We start from the raw sequence: 14,501 nt of genomic DNA, 5'->3' as shown, positions 1-14,501 counted from the left end.
TCCTCTGTCAACGTTGGACAGTAAAACAAAACAGAACTCTGCATTCATGTCCACTTTAACAAGAACCATGAGCAGTAAGTATCCACTTTTTTTTATTCACGTCGTTACTGCCTATTAAGATGCATCTGCAGCCACGTGTGTTTGAAGGTACATTAGTTTGAGTTTTGAAGCGTCTGTTCACAGCTGTAAAGTTATAGATTAAATCAACAGTTAAGGTGTTTTTTCCTCCTCCAGAGTTTCGTCTGGCGGTGATCCAGCTGCAGGTCACCGCAGTCAAAGCGGACAACCTGAGCAGAGCCCGGAGGCTGGTGAAGGAGGCAGCGGGTCAGGGCAGCAAGGTGGTGCTGCTGCCGGTGAGGAGAGGGCTGGAATGGGTAGTGTTGAAGGGGAGACAGGGGCTGGTTGTCACACTGCTGTTCTGTCCAAAATAAGGTGTTCAACATGATGTTCCTGCAAAATGTTTGCACCTTTTTCGAGAAAATTGAGAAAATCAGCTTGGAGAAATCTTGCATGGATGCAAAATCATTTTAAATTAGTGGACTCGAGCTAGTGATAGTTTTAACACCTTTTGTTTACATTATGTAAGTCTGACAACATCAGAGAGGTGCTAGTTTTTCAGATGTTGACAGATTTGCTGCTTGTAGACTGACTGTATGATACGTTTCGTATGTCCTTGTTCATAGGAGGAAAATCAACAAAAGAGGTGAACAGCTTTGGAAAATATGGAATTTATCAAAATGTTTTTTTCCCCTCTTCAGTAGGATAGTGTTCTTACTTATTTGCTGATTTTCCTTCATGTGAAGCTGCATTGTCAGGACATTTCATTCTTATGAGCTTAGACCCTCGATATGTGCCATCCAACCATACTTTGTGTATATTAATATTTTCTGATGAAAGTCTATTCTTGAAGGGAAAATTCTCCCTTCCAGATATGTTCCTTATTGTAATCCACACTTTAAAATGAGATTATCAGCACCAATATTAAAAATTATAGATTATTTCAAAATGCTACTTCTTAGCTTCTTGACTGGGTCGAGCAGGACCAGATTGATTTACGGCACGACAAAGTCTCTTTGACAACACCACGACAGCTGAAGAGTTTTAGCAGCGAGAAGAGAAATCTGTGTTTTACTCTGCTGAAAATGATTTCTGTGATTAATTTTGTAGTGATGGTGGACACAGGAGCCTAACTGTCAGACAGAAAAAGAACAGAAGAGCAGAAGAAGGATAAACAGGAGAGAGATAGAGCCTGAGCTAAAAGCTAAATGGGCTAACTCGTTTGTGATAATGTTCATTCCAGCCCACAGTCAGCAGTTATTCTGCAGTAGTTTGTTCAAACTTGAGAGTCTATCAATAAAATGAAGAGTGAGGTTACGCTAACTCTGATTGGTAGATGTCTGGCAGGACATAACCAGAATTCACAAACGTTACACATTACAGACAATTTAAGCTACAAGCATGATCACTCATCAGCCTCCCTCCAGCAAACACTCCACAACAAGTGGGAATGTTTTTAAAAATGACTCTTTTGTTTATGTTTAGCAAAAGCTGACTCAATCATTCAACATCAATTTGGCCTCAGCACTGGAGAGAAGAGTGTGTGAGTGTCTGAGGAGGTGAAAGTCCTCACTGCTCCAGTCTGAAACTAAATCTCTCTTACTTTTCATTGATTCAGGAATGCTTTAATTCTCCATATGGAACCAGCTACTTCTCCTCGTACGCTGAGAGGATCCCCGGAGAGTCCACACAGGTGCTGTCAGAGGCAGCGAAAGAAAACAAGGTGTACCTGGTCGGAGGTATGGGAACATCTGATGCTTATCATTACACATGGAAACAAAGATATCAGCAGTCAAGATAAAATAAGAAAACTGCACTCCCAGGATAAACCATGTGGCTTGTTATTTGAAAGGATCCATCCCTGAAGAAGATGGAGGAAAGGTGTATAACAGTTGTACCGTGTTTGGGCCTGATGGAGAGATGATTCTCAAACACAGGAAGGTACATGTGCTTCAACTACAGTTTTAAATGTGTCCTTGTACTTGGTTACAGTGGTACTAACTTTTTTTTGGCCTCCACCTTTTCCTCTCAAGATTCATCTCTTTGACATCGATGTTCCTGGTAAAATCCGCTTCCAGGAGTCTGAGACCCTGAGTCCAGGCAGCAGTTTATCCATATTTGAAACTCGTGAGTGAAATTCCTGACGCTTGTCTTCATGGCTGCAGTTCAAGAGCAACGTGCTCTAGGTGACTGTTGAATTAAACAAACAACCGACACCGTTCAACACCAGTAAAAGAAAAACCCTTCAGGCTGTGACAAAAACCCCTCCATCTGCTTTGCATCAAGTACTTGTCACACCCTGTGGCAGTTCCATATTCCACAATGCACTCACTATACGTCATACCTTACATAATCATATAACAAACTAAAACAAAGAAGTGTTTTATTCTATTTTACTACTCTTTTGTTTAAAACTATTGTCATTACATTTGGTACTGGTCTAGTCTGTTCTATTTAATTTTTTTGGTCTATTTAAGTCTTTTGAAGGCCAGGGAGGGTACAAAAAAAAGCACATGCAAGCACACTTTTTGCCACCCAAGAAGGCAGTTTATCATGTTTTAACCACCCAAGAAGGCAGTTAAGTGTGTTTTTTTCCACTCAAGGGGGAAGTTAAATGTGTTTTGCCAACCAGGAGGGCACTTTTCAACAATTGGTCCCCAATTTCCCACCCCCCTGCACACCACTGTTACCTTCCAGATCATACTGTTATGTTCTTTCCATTTATTTTCTGTTCAGTGATTCACTATCATTTTCTTTTTTTATTCTATTGTATGATTTTCTTCCATCATGTCTGTACATTAGGTTGTTTCATATTATTATAAGTACACTATTCCTTTCTTTTTTTTTCAGGCTCTCTTTTATTATATAAGTTCTTATTCTATTCTATTCTATTCTATTCTATTCTATTCTATTCTATTCCTATCTATTCTATTCTATTTTATTCTATTCTATTCTATTCTATTCTACTGTTTTAGGTCTTCATATTTTTTATTACATTGTATTATATTCCACTGTTTAAGATCTTATTCCACTCTGTTATAAACTTTGACATATATGGGTTCTCTTTAAGTCTGTCCCATGTTCCCTCTGTGAACAAGAAAGAAGCAAACAGTTGCAACAGCAGCCTGTCAGCAGGGAGCACTGTTAATTATTAATTATATTTCAACACATTTTTACCCACTGACACAAATTCACAAATTTTCCTCCCTGCATTCACAAAAGCACAAATTCACTTTAAAAAAGTGTACAAAAAGGAAAGTGATAGCTGCGTCATGAGGCTCTCTGTTCTTTAAGCATCATTTTAATCCTTCTCACTGTCTCTCCTCCGGCAGCGTTCTGTAAGGTGGGCGTGGGGATCTGCTACGACATGAGGTTTGCAGAGCTCGCTCAGATCTACGGCAGGAAAGGTGAGTGTGTGGTGAGTGTGTTGACAGTGCATCATGAGACAGGACAGTTAGTGATGTTGTGTTTTATGTTTGCCAGGCTGTCAGCTGCTGGTTTACCCTGGAGCCTTTAACATGACGACTGGCCCCGCCCACTGGGAGCTGCTGCAGAGGGGAAGGTCAGACAGACGGCCTCAGACACTGTTCACAAACACTCATTAGAGTGACATACAACCCTGTGATAATCTAAGCCTTTTGAATTCAGAGTATCAAAACTAGTCTTATTATAATAACAGATTTATAATGATGAGAGTATGCTTTAAACCAGGTAGGACCTTAAAATAGAGGAATTTTGTTTTGTCATATAATTGTTAAATCTAGAGTTTGCTGCTGTTGAATTTGTCTGATGTCCTGTTCTCTGTCTCCTCTGCAGAGCTCTTGATAACCAGGTGTATGTGGCCACAGCGTCTCCTGCCAGAGATGAAACAGCTTCATATGTTGCTTGGGGTCACAGCACGGTGGTTAACCCATGGTAAGAAAAAAAAACATCTTATTCTAAGTAGGAGAACTTAGAGCAGTGGCGGCTGCTGGTCAGTCAAGGAGGGAAAGCTCATTTTTTCCGGCCTACATCATGAATTTATTTATTTATTTAAACATAAATTCTACCCTCTGTTCCTCTTCAAGAAAATGATCTGTGACCCTGTCGTACCAACCAGGTGTTTTTTTCCAGGGGATTTTACCAGTGTTCTCTCAATGGCCAGCAGAGCTAGGCTGCTTAAACGGCCTTGGCCCATTGTGTTGCGGGTTTAAGACTTGAGCTGTTTTAAAGAGGAGAAGCTCCTCTCTACTCCTGCAGGCTGTAAGTGTGAGTGACAGGGGGAGAAGCTCCACGGCTGTAGCTGTAGCTGCTTATTGGTGAAAAGAGAGAAGATCTTTAAACACAACGCTCGTCGTTTCTAAGAAAGGTAAACTCACTGGGGATCGATAAAGCCTCCAGATCAGTCCAGAACAACTGAATGTAAAACTCAGAAGATGCTCTGGTGGAGGGTTATACTTCAACATCTCTGACTGGCTCATTTCACTGTCAATTAAAAAGGGATTCGGCCTCAGACAGATCATCCAATCATCATGCAGAAGCCCAGTGTCCAGGCCAGCCCACTGCCTCATAGACCCCCAGAGACGCTGAGCGTCCGATGGGCGGGACAAAGCCCAGCGTTTATCCAATGACCATCCAGTTTCCACAGTGGAACAACCCACTCTACGCTTCCCCGCTGAAGTCTTTGTTAAAGGGCCGAAACGCTGCAGGGATGAATGAGAAGGAGGTGGAGCCAGTTACCTGTGACAGGTAGCTGATTCTGAACAAAAGATGAAGGAATTCCAGCTCATATTTTGTCAATGAAATGTACACACAGCAGAACATATCACCACTTTTTACAGGACATTTTAGGGGAAGCTGAACAATCGCCACTGACTTAGAGATATTCTTCAGTGGGCTTTCAGTTACACCAAAGATGTTTTATCAGCCAAAATAAAAAACAAATTTGAAATGTATCATTCATATAAATAGCACTTGTATCATTTATGTACATTATTGTGTATAATACAGTCATTATATAATTAACATCTAAATTGTTTTTTTTTCAGGGGGGAAGTTATCTCAAAGGCTGGAGCAGAGGAGGCTGTGATTTATGCAGACATTGGTTAGTTTTGTTTTCATTTTTGATGATGTTGTGCAGATGTTTGTTGTTTTTTTGTAGGTAATTATATCTCTTTGTTTTGTCCTCAGACCTGCAGTATTTAGCAGACGTCCGGCAGCAGATCCCGATTACATCGCAGCGTCGAAACGACCTTTATGCAGTGACATCCGCGCAGGATGGGTCGAGCTGAATGCTGAGAGAGTTTTCTCTGAAAGCTCTGATGTAAAACAATCAGCTGATATCTGCCTGAGCTCTGTGGCGTCATCTCCTCAGGAGCTACAGACTTGATTGACTTAATGCTGGAAACAAAATGCTGTGACTCACTGCTCACTTTTTAATGATTGAACAGTGATTTGTGTTCTGTGATATCTGAAGCTGGAGAATGTATGACAGCTGAGCACTTAGCTGTTTATGGAAGTAAACATTTTCTGTTTGATTTTTCTCAAAAGTGAAAATCTCTGTGAGTGTTATCAACTTCAGATTATTAGAAATTGCATGTTCTGTCCATCAGAGATTTCAAGGAAAAATAAATTCCTGTTTTCTGCTAAGACAAAGAAACAAACAGATCAGAGTTTGATAAAAAATAAAACATCTCTTGTTTCAGTTTGGCGCTTTGTGCATCTTTATTTGAGTCTTTAAGAAACATGGCAGTCAGTGAACAAAGAAGAAAGTTCCAGCAAGTAGTATTAGTATCTGTATTGATATTTACATTTTCTGTGTAAAAACCCATCTCTTCTTAGTGCAGAGGTCCCAATGAATAAATATTTACAGTTCAGTGCTCTGTGGCCTCACATTACTGAGGATTTATCAGCTGTTGATTCTTTACACGTCTGTCTCCTTTTTCATCGCCTCGGCCTCCTCCTTGTTTGGAAATCTCCTTTTGTATCCTGGTAACAGTAAATAAAAACATTTTAGTGACAGAAAACCACTTAGAGGTTCCTTTGAAAACATTTCATCAACATGTCAAACAAAGACGTCATCCAGACAGTCTCTTGTTGCTCTCTGCTCCTTGTGTCCAGTAACCTGGAGCACACTCTGCAGATCAGAGGAAGAGAGACAGGTACAACAGAAAGTTTCCCCTGTTCTTTGCACTGTCAGAGGAAGTCTCATGTTGAATATGAACCGTCCAGCTGCTATTAAAGTTATGTGCAGCAGATCCATTCTGCTCTGACTTAGATTATGATGAAACCTAAACTTGACATTCTTGAGCACATGTTGTGATAACAGAATATCAATTGAAACATATCAAAACTCAAAAAGGTCTTAGAACATGTTGCTGATAAAAGAAGTCAAAGATCACTATTATACAGGAGGAAAAACTGGGAGGCATAGTGGGACACACTGTTATGTGTACAAGGTGAGAAAGCTGTAGAAGGTGTGTGAGTTTGTATCGGTTTAACAACTAGAAATACTGAGTGAGAAAATCAGGGGGCGCACAGCAAAAACAGACATCAAGTGTTTTTGTCTTATTTTAAGTAAAAAATGTCTTTTTATACTCGATAGGAGCCACATTCAACGAATCACTCAGGAAAATGTCTTGTTTGAAGTTATTTAAAGACAAAAATGAGGTCTAAATTGCTTATAACAAGAATAAAGAGTCTGCCAATGGATTAAGAAAAATTGCTTGAAAATTTGCTTAATGATAATATCTTAATACTAGTAACTTTTTTATTGTTCCATGGGCAGATTTTTTTTTTTTTTTACTTGTTTCAACCAACTCAGACCTTATTTTTGTCTTTAAATAAATTATTAGACATATTTCTGGACTGACTGGTTGAATGTGGCTCATGTTAAGTCTAAAAAGACATTTTCTACTCAAAATAAGACAAAAACACTTGATAAGATGGAAAAACATAAGAATCGCCTGGTTTGTGATCCATTAGGGTTTGGGCCTCAAACACCAAGGTCTGCCCATTGCCCTGCCCCCAACAGGTCTCAAGAAGGCTGGCCAATCAGAGGGAAGGGGGTTTGTGGAGCGGTGAGCCTTAAAGAGACAGAAGCTAAAACAAAGTGTGTCAGACAGAGGCTGAAATAAGGGTTTTCTAAAACACCAGGGTGAAAAAGAAAGGTAAAAAAAAAATTGAGCTGTAAATCATGTAAAGATACTGCATGGGCACTGGAGGGACAAAGCCTAAAATAAACACAATACCCCCTCTTTAAAGTTCATACATATATTGAATTATGTGGATGGCAACAAAACATGTTGTGTCACGCAGGAAAAAAATGCCAAAAGTCTTGTGCCTCACAGAGCCAGCAGTGAAGACGTGTTATGAGCAGAGACTTACTTCGGTTTGAGTGTTCCTGCTCGTATTGGTATTCCTTCTTCTTCCTCTTACTTATCCTGTCCAGGTGGATCTGGTAGCCGACTCCAACCACCACCATGACCCCGACCACCACAGACAGAGCTGTGCTGAAGATCCACATGGCCTCTGACGCTCTGCTCACCACCTTGCTGCCGTTGGCTCCAACTGAGCACCAGGAAGAAAGCAGAGATCAGTGAAGGAGCTGTGCATTTAAGGCTTTCAGCATTATTTGATTTATTACTCACGGCTTGTGGATGTCAGGGTTTCGTTCATGGTTGGGTTTTCAATGACACACGTTACGCTGGAGTCTTTGGAAATGCTGACCTTCAGGTGGCTGGAGATGTTGTAGAGTTGGGTGTCTGGGACTGGTGTTATATGGGTCTCCACTGTATCTACGGGGGGCTGTATGGAGTTGTCTATGAGCCAGTGAACGGCAGGTTCAGGAAATCCACCGCTGGACTGACAGAGGAAGCTTGTCTGGTTTCCCTGGACTGCCTCCTCCCTCTGTAACTTCGGGAAGCTGAAACTGGCTGAAAGCATCCGTCAAAGAAGACGTTAAATAAGTTCTTTACATTCTCTTCAGATGACGAAACCTAAATTTTTACTGCAGTTTCTCTTCCAGGGCCTGAGGGCATGTGACGAATCTCAGTGTTTTTCCACAGCAGTGACCGAGGTTTGTATAAAGTTTTATTCTAACCTTTCAGGACTCCTTGCAATAGGGCAGGGGTCTGCAACCTCCACAGTCAAAGGAGCTATTTGCCCCATTTCACCTGGATTAAAGTCAATCATGGAGCCACAAAATCTACTTTACCTTCACAACAACGACAATACAGTGCATCAAACTCTGTACATAGCTAGGATATGTTGAACAATTATCTTAAAAAGAAGTTTTATGAACTTGTGAATTTGTAAAACTACAAAAAATAACCCTTGAGTTTGATAACATATATTGAGAATGTCACTCAACTCATCATTTTTTGTTGTTTGCTAATTTCTTACTACATATCAAACATGAATATTAAACTGGCATGGCCACACAGAATTAAAATCTCTATTTTCTTCCAGATTTGTCTTTTTGTTGATTTAGTTTATCTTACAGGGGGACTAAAACTTGAGGTTAGCCACAGGTGTAAATAGAACTAGTGGGCTGTTGATGATGTAAGAGGTGAAGTAGAGCAGTGGCAGACTTCAGTGCAAGATGTGATGCATGTTTAGTTCAAAGAAATGTTGGATCATAATTTTATTTAGTGTGAATGTTGTTAACCATCAATACCCTCTGTAAAAAAAAAAAAAAATCTGTAATCCAATATTTTTCCTAGAGATATAGGGAGCCACTTCAAAGGAGTCAAAGAGCCAGTGACTGGTCAGCAATCAGTTTATTCAGAATCCAGATGGGACCCTAAAGAGGGTTTTCTCGTCTCTTGCTGGGTCACAGGATGGTTTTATTCCAGCACCGCAGCATAGAACACAAACTGAGTTCTCTCTAATAATAGAAAAACAAGTTTTCTTTGAGAAAATTAAATTCTGACTTTGAACGAGCTTCACCAACAACTTAAACATTTCAACAAGGAAAGTTGGAATGTATCAGAGCCTGAATGATGTAATAAGGAATAATGATGCATTTATCATCTAAACTTTTATAATAAAAAACAGCTGTATATAAAAAATAATGCAAACAGATGCTTTCTCTGAGCTTTAAATAAGTTCAATAAGTTTTTTATGTTTTTAATCTGTTTGTATTCGCTGCTACAGAGTAAGTTCAGACAAGACCTGGAGCAGTTTTTCTTTTTGTTCTGTTGGCTATGGCTGCCTTTTGCAGCAGCTCTCTCTTCTTTGTCCGTTTCTTGTAATTTTTTCGTCTCTTTTTTGTAATCTTTGTATTTGGAGTGGATCATTACTTTGTATGGCTCATTTGTTGGTCATGAACACCAAACTTTTTGTGGCTTCAGTGATATTTTTTCTACTTTTTCTCCTGTGTCTGGAGATCCTACATGTAACCATGGCTACGTTGTTTACATGTGAACTCAGCTGTTAGCTGCCTGTAGCATGCCAATGCTAACTGGTGTAAGACCTGATGTCTTCCCACAAGGTGAGGAGAAGGAGGTGAGGATGACGTGCAGGTTCTCAGGTGTGAGCTAAGAAGTGACGACATGGACCTGTCCTTCCATCCATCGTTATTGGGAACATAAGATCTATCTCCAATAAGATGGACGAGCTAGCTGTGCTAACTGTTAGTTGTGCTAACCCTGCAACAGAGGGAATACCAGAGGGCAGAGTAGCATCATGCTATTCACAGACATGGCTAACAGAGCTAATATCAGACACCAACGCCACATTGGAAGAGCTTCACCTGCTGTGAGCAGACAGGATCCAGGAGACAGAGACTGAACAGACTGCTGAAGAAGCTCAGTCCTGGACCCTGTGGAGGTGGAGGCTGGCTGAACTGGACAATGATGGACAAGCTGTCATCATCTGTTTTCTTATGGACCTTTTTGCACTTTCTCTACACTTTCTTACTTTTGTTTTCTTGATTGCTGCTGTGACTTCAATTGCGTTGTACTTGTTACAATGACAATAAAGTTCTATTCTATTCTATTCTATTCTATTCTAATCTATTCTATTCTAATCTATTGTATTCTTATCAAAGTCATTGGGGGAGCTTGAGCTTATCCCAGCTGAGGAAAGGCAGGGTACACCTTGGACAAGTTGCCAGTCTATCACGGGATAACCTGACACACTGTTCACACCTACAAACCAATAAGTGTAACATATTATCCAAACAGCATTTGTCTTTGGGCCGTATTCTGGAGCTAGAGTCCCTAACAAAAACCCACACATGTTCAGGGAGAGCATGCAAACTCCACGCAGAAAGAAGCCAGCCTGGATTCGAATCAGGAATCCTCTTGCTGTGCTGCAGCAGTGCTACTCACTACACCCCCGCGCAGTGCACTTCTTCTTACACATGTAAAGGATGAGAATAAAAGAGAAAAGGTCCTGCTTTGCTGACAAGAGTTACCAAAATTGACCCAAACCAAAGTTCCCCATGGGAGGGTGCATGAGTTGATTGGACTCCATGCTGCACTGTATTAATTTCTTTGAAAGCCAAAACAAAGGTAACAACTAAATGTCCTGGTTGTGAGCAAAGCAGGCGTGTAAAACTGTGTGTGTTTAATTCATGCTGACATGATAAACTGTTGTATCTTTAAGGCTCTAGGAGTGTGGTTAAAATCCTGCAACAAAAAAGAAACCTTTGAGTTCCAAACACTAAAAAGCTATTTCTGGTGCATTGATGTAGGCGTTTGACACTGCACATATTCCTCTGTTCACTTCCTGTGTGTGTGTGTGTGTGTGTGTGTGTGTGTGTGTGTGTGTGTGTGTGTGTGTGTGTGTGTGTGTGTGTGTGTGTGTGTGTGTGTGTGTGTGTGGGACTGACCTGCTATCCTGAGGCAGACGCTGCACAGAGGAGCACTCTCGTTTCCCTCTGAAATGACGAACAGACTGAAGTTTGTTTTGTTGTGTTCAGGACTCACTGAAGGAAGCTCCAGAGAAACGTTTCCGGTCAGTAAAGCTTCAGCTGAGACACTGGCTCTGTTCACGCTCCACTCCTCCACATCTCCATCCTCCCTCCACATCGCTCTGAGCACCACCTCATCATCCCGCCTCCACTCGATGGAGATGTTCACAGAGGTTAATAACTGAGGGTAGAAGCAGGGCAGCGAGACCGTCCGGCCGACTATACCAACCACACACTCTTCTTCTGCAGAGGAATGAGAGGAAAGAGAATCACTGCCTGGTCTTTCCCACGCTCTCTATCTCTCTTTCTCTCTTTCTCTCTTTCTCTCTGTCACACACTTTTATTATTATCTTTGACACCAAAAAACGAACAGCAATGAGATGTTCTCACATTTAATCCATGCACTGTAAAAGACTGTTTGTAAATCAGGATGAATAAAAGAATGAAATGGAGACAATGTTTGTTTCTTTCACTAATTATGAAAGCTCTAACACAGAAAGAAGAAGGTAAATTATAAGACAGGAGAGAAGAAAGGAAAATTGTAATATCAATTTATTCAGTCAGTGTTTTCAGCCCATCTGAAGCAGGATTTGCAACCGTCGCTTACATTGTGTATGGCAGGAGGAGGAGCAGGATATACCAGTAGGATACATCCTCTAATCTTTGTTAAGTTTTAACTTCACCTTTGGAAATACTAAAAAAGGGAGTGCCGAGTACTGTCTGCATACTTGTTTTGAACCATCCCAACATGAACTGAGAGAAAAATACATTAATATGGAATACTATTAATACAGAATGAGACAGTTTATATCACAACAAACTGTAAGGAATCTTGTTTGTCTTTACCTTTGATAACCTCTTAAAACATTTATTTGAAATACTTTTATTTTGATAGTGATGTTGCCTTACATTTACACTATTGTATTTCCTGCTGTGAAATTAGCAAGTTTTATTTTGAAAAGACAGAAAGTGAAGCTAATAAACCACCACAATCATGTGTTGACCATAGACTGAAAAAAAAAAATGGATGTCCGCTTGCTCGGCCCCAAGTGAGGGCTCCACAAAAACTGCTCCCCCTGGTGGCTGGCTGCAGTATAGGTTAAAAAATCCAGCTTTCCAGCCATTCCAGATGGGCTGTGGTCAAACTTTAAAAAATTAATATTTCTCATAAAAATGTTTCTCACGTCTGATGTTGTGGTGATTTGAAGATATCACTTGGCTGCCTTGTATCCAAGTCCTCTTTTCTTCTGAAAGGGTTTGTTTCCAGTAGTTTTACGGGGTTAAAAACGAGGTTTTATGTAATCTTTAACAATGATTGACAGCTGCCGTTCTCGTGTATTTTTTCAGGGATTGTACAATATGTATTGAGGTGGAGTCAAGAAATGATTAGACTCTTGAAAGAAAAAAATTAAATATTATTTTTGTCACCCAGCTCCACTCAGATTCTCCCAGAATCCCTCACAGTCTGTACTGCGCTTACTCTGGTTGCAATTGCTGCCAATGGCGGCGCCTGTGACGGGAGTATTTTGGCTTCAAAACCGTACAGTGATAAATGGCGGAGCCACGCTGTCCACTCTTTATACAGGCTATGGTGCTGACATATTGTACTGGTGATGTTTTTTGAAGCAGTGAGATCTAAGGTTGGTGCAGTCCACTGAAGAACAGACTCTCATGTTGAGGTAAATCCTTATGGTTCATAAAAAGTTTCCTGGTTCTCTTTTTTTCATCATAAGATTGCTGCAGACCCTGCTTTTACTAACATTGATTGATTGGGGGGGGTGTTTACAAAACACTCAACTGGTGTTCCCAAAATGCCTACCACTACCAAAAAAATCATATACATATACATTTGCAAATTTCATTTATTACTGTAGAAAAAAAGAACAAAAATCAGGGTCAGTTTGATCTAAAATTACGCAAACTTAGAATGTCTGATCTATTTCCCCCATTTATTTGTTGCCCCCTGGAGGAATACATAAGTATTCAATTTTTCTACTGATCAGGGTTTTCTGTTTGTTTTTGTCTGATATGAATTGGCCTATTAGTTATTATTAGTGTATTCTCATGGCAATGGGTCATTGGTGCTATTTTAGGGGTTGTGGACTGATGAGTTTGGGAACCACTGCAACCATCTGTTATTAGGTCATCAGCAGCTACTGGCACAATGGAGCTCTGTGGTGTCAGCATCTGAAGATGTGGGACCCAGTGCCCCAGAACAACACGCCAAAACTTAAACCACCCACCTCCACTGCTCACTTGTTGTGTTGAATTGTAGAGTCTTTTTGTAAGTGAAACCTCCACCCACAAGGTTTATTTACTTAACAGTACACCACCTTTCTTTATAAAAGTATGAGTACATCTTATTGAGGGAGAAAAAATAAATTGTGCCACAATATTTTTTTGTCAAGATAAAAAGCATGATGGAGAAAACTTGTATTTTAACTTTTTTCAAGAAAGGTCTGCCTGTGCACATGGAGGAGGCTTCAAGATTTATTCTACAGCTAATCAACAGCAGGAGCTTAAAACTCTATCACAGTTAATGATACCAAACCTAAACTATGATTGGCTAGCTTTCTTTTTAAGGGGCGGGACTTAGATGAAATTAATTATTTGGCTGCCAAAAGATTTCTCCTGAATTTCCATCTTGGTATATTCTGTAAACAATTGATTTTAAAACATCTTCTTGATGACTCCTACGATAATAAAGCATTAAAAAATGTAACATTACTCATATGTGTTACATTAAGAGTCAGCATGAGTCAGTGCAATTGGGAAATTTCAGTCGAAAAAAATGAAGACGCACCCCTGTGTGCAAGCCTTCAGTCTTAAGAGGTAGCACACGTATGTCCTTACAAGGTGATCACTGTGGGCCAAAAGCTGATAAATAAAATTAAAACGGCTGATCTCAAGCTTTGGTCTCATAATGACAGGGAAATTGTACCAGGACCTTTAAAGTACAAAGTAACAGATGAATTGTATAAATATCAGGAATGAAATCAGCTTGTAAGTCATCAGTGAGTTAGGTAGATAAGGTAGATAAATAGTATGCATGAGTAAACAGAGGCTCCTCTCACCTAGACAGGCACAGACACAGAGGAAGCAGAGCAGTAGTCCTGTGGGCCACAGTCCCCCTGGCCCCGGCATGGCCCTGCGCTGAGGCCCCAAGTGAACACACAAGACCCAAAAATAATCCAGAGATGTTTTCCTCTTAAAAGTGGAGGAAAAAAGACAAGTCCATTAATCTTCTCTGAGCCTGTTTAGCTTCACTTCCCTGTCCCCTCCTCGTTCTCTCTAACAGCTCTTACACACACCTCGCTCCGCTCTGTGTGAAGTCATAGCGGGTCATGTTGCAGCATGTTGAGCCGTGCCTGATTCCTCTCTGTCTTTACTGAATGAAATGAACTGAGCTATGGTCCAGCTGGGTTTTTAAATCAGAACACTAAACTCTCTTCAAAAATTCAGCCCCCAGTTTCTTGCAGCGAACATCCTGTTTGGAGCTATGTCATGAAGTACGGTCCAACCTGTTTGACTTCTTTTGAGGTCACAC

General features: G+C 40.5%; 2 protein-coding genes across 2 annotated transcripts; one reads left to right on the top strand and one right to left on the bottom strand.

The window, feature by feature from the left end:
• On the top strand, nucleotides 1-5,750 carry nit2 (nitrilase family, member 2). The gene is made up of 10 exons (XM_074669153.1): nucleotides 1-74; nucleotides 235-353; nucleotides 1,676-1,796; nucleotides 1,910-1,998; nucleotides 2,091-2,184; nucleotides 3,390-3,464; nucleotides 3,541-3,619; nucleotides 3,874-3,972; nucleotides 5,085-5,140; nucleotides 5,227-5,750. Exons 1-10 carry the CDS (start codon nucleotides 47-49, stop codon nucleotides 5,325-5,327), a joined length of 861 nt encoding a protein of 286 aa, XP_074525254.1. The 5' UTR covers nucleotides 1-46; the 3' UTR covers nucleotides 5,328-5,750.
• Nucleotides 5,751-5,762: 12 nt separating this feature from the next.
• LOC141789631 (ICOS ligand-like) lies at nucleotides 5,763-14,411 on the bottom strand. Its single transcript, XM_074669152.1, has 5 exons — nucleotides 14,029-14,411; nucleotides 10,874-11,197; nucleotides 7,686-7,970; nucleotides 7,423-7,605; nucleotides 5,763-6,024 (listed from the first exon to the last, which is right to left on the bottom strand). The coding sequence occupies exons 1-5, from the start codon at nucleotides 14,096-14,098 to the stop codon at nucleotides 5,960-5,962; spliced, it is 927 nt and encodes a 308-aa protein (XP_074525253.1). The 5' UTR covers nucleotides 14,099-14,411; the 3' UTR covers nucleotides 5,763-5,959.
• Nucleotides 14,412-14,501: the final 90 nt, after the last annotated feature.

The sequence above is a fragment of the Halichoeres trimaculatus genome, unplaced genomic scaffold (genome assembly GCF_033239565.1).
Source record: "Halichoeres trimaculatus isolate MK-OKI-2021-1 unplaced genomic scaffold, fHalTri1.1 fHalTri1_scaffold_4, whole genome shotgun sequence".
Lineage (NCBI taxonomy): Eukaryota > Metazoa > Chordata > Actinopteri > Labriformes > Labridae > Halichoeres > Halichoeres trimaculatus.
The sequence above is the reverse complement of the archived record's forward strand: the minus strand, read 5'-3'. Positions and strand labels throughout refer to the sequence as shown.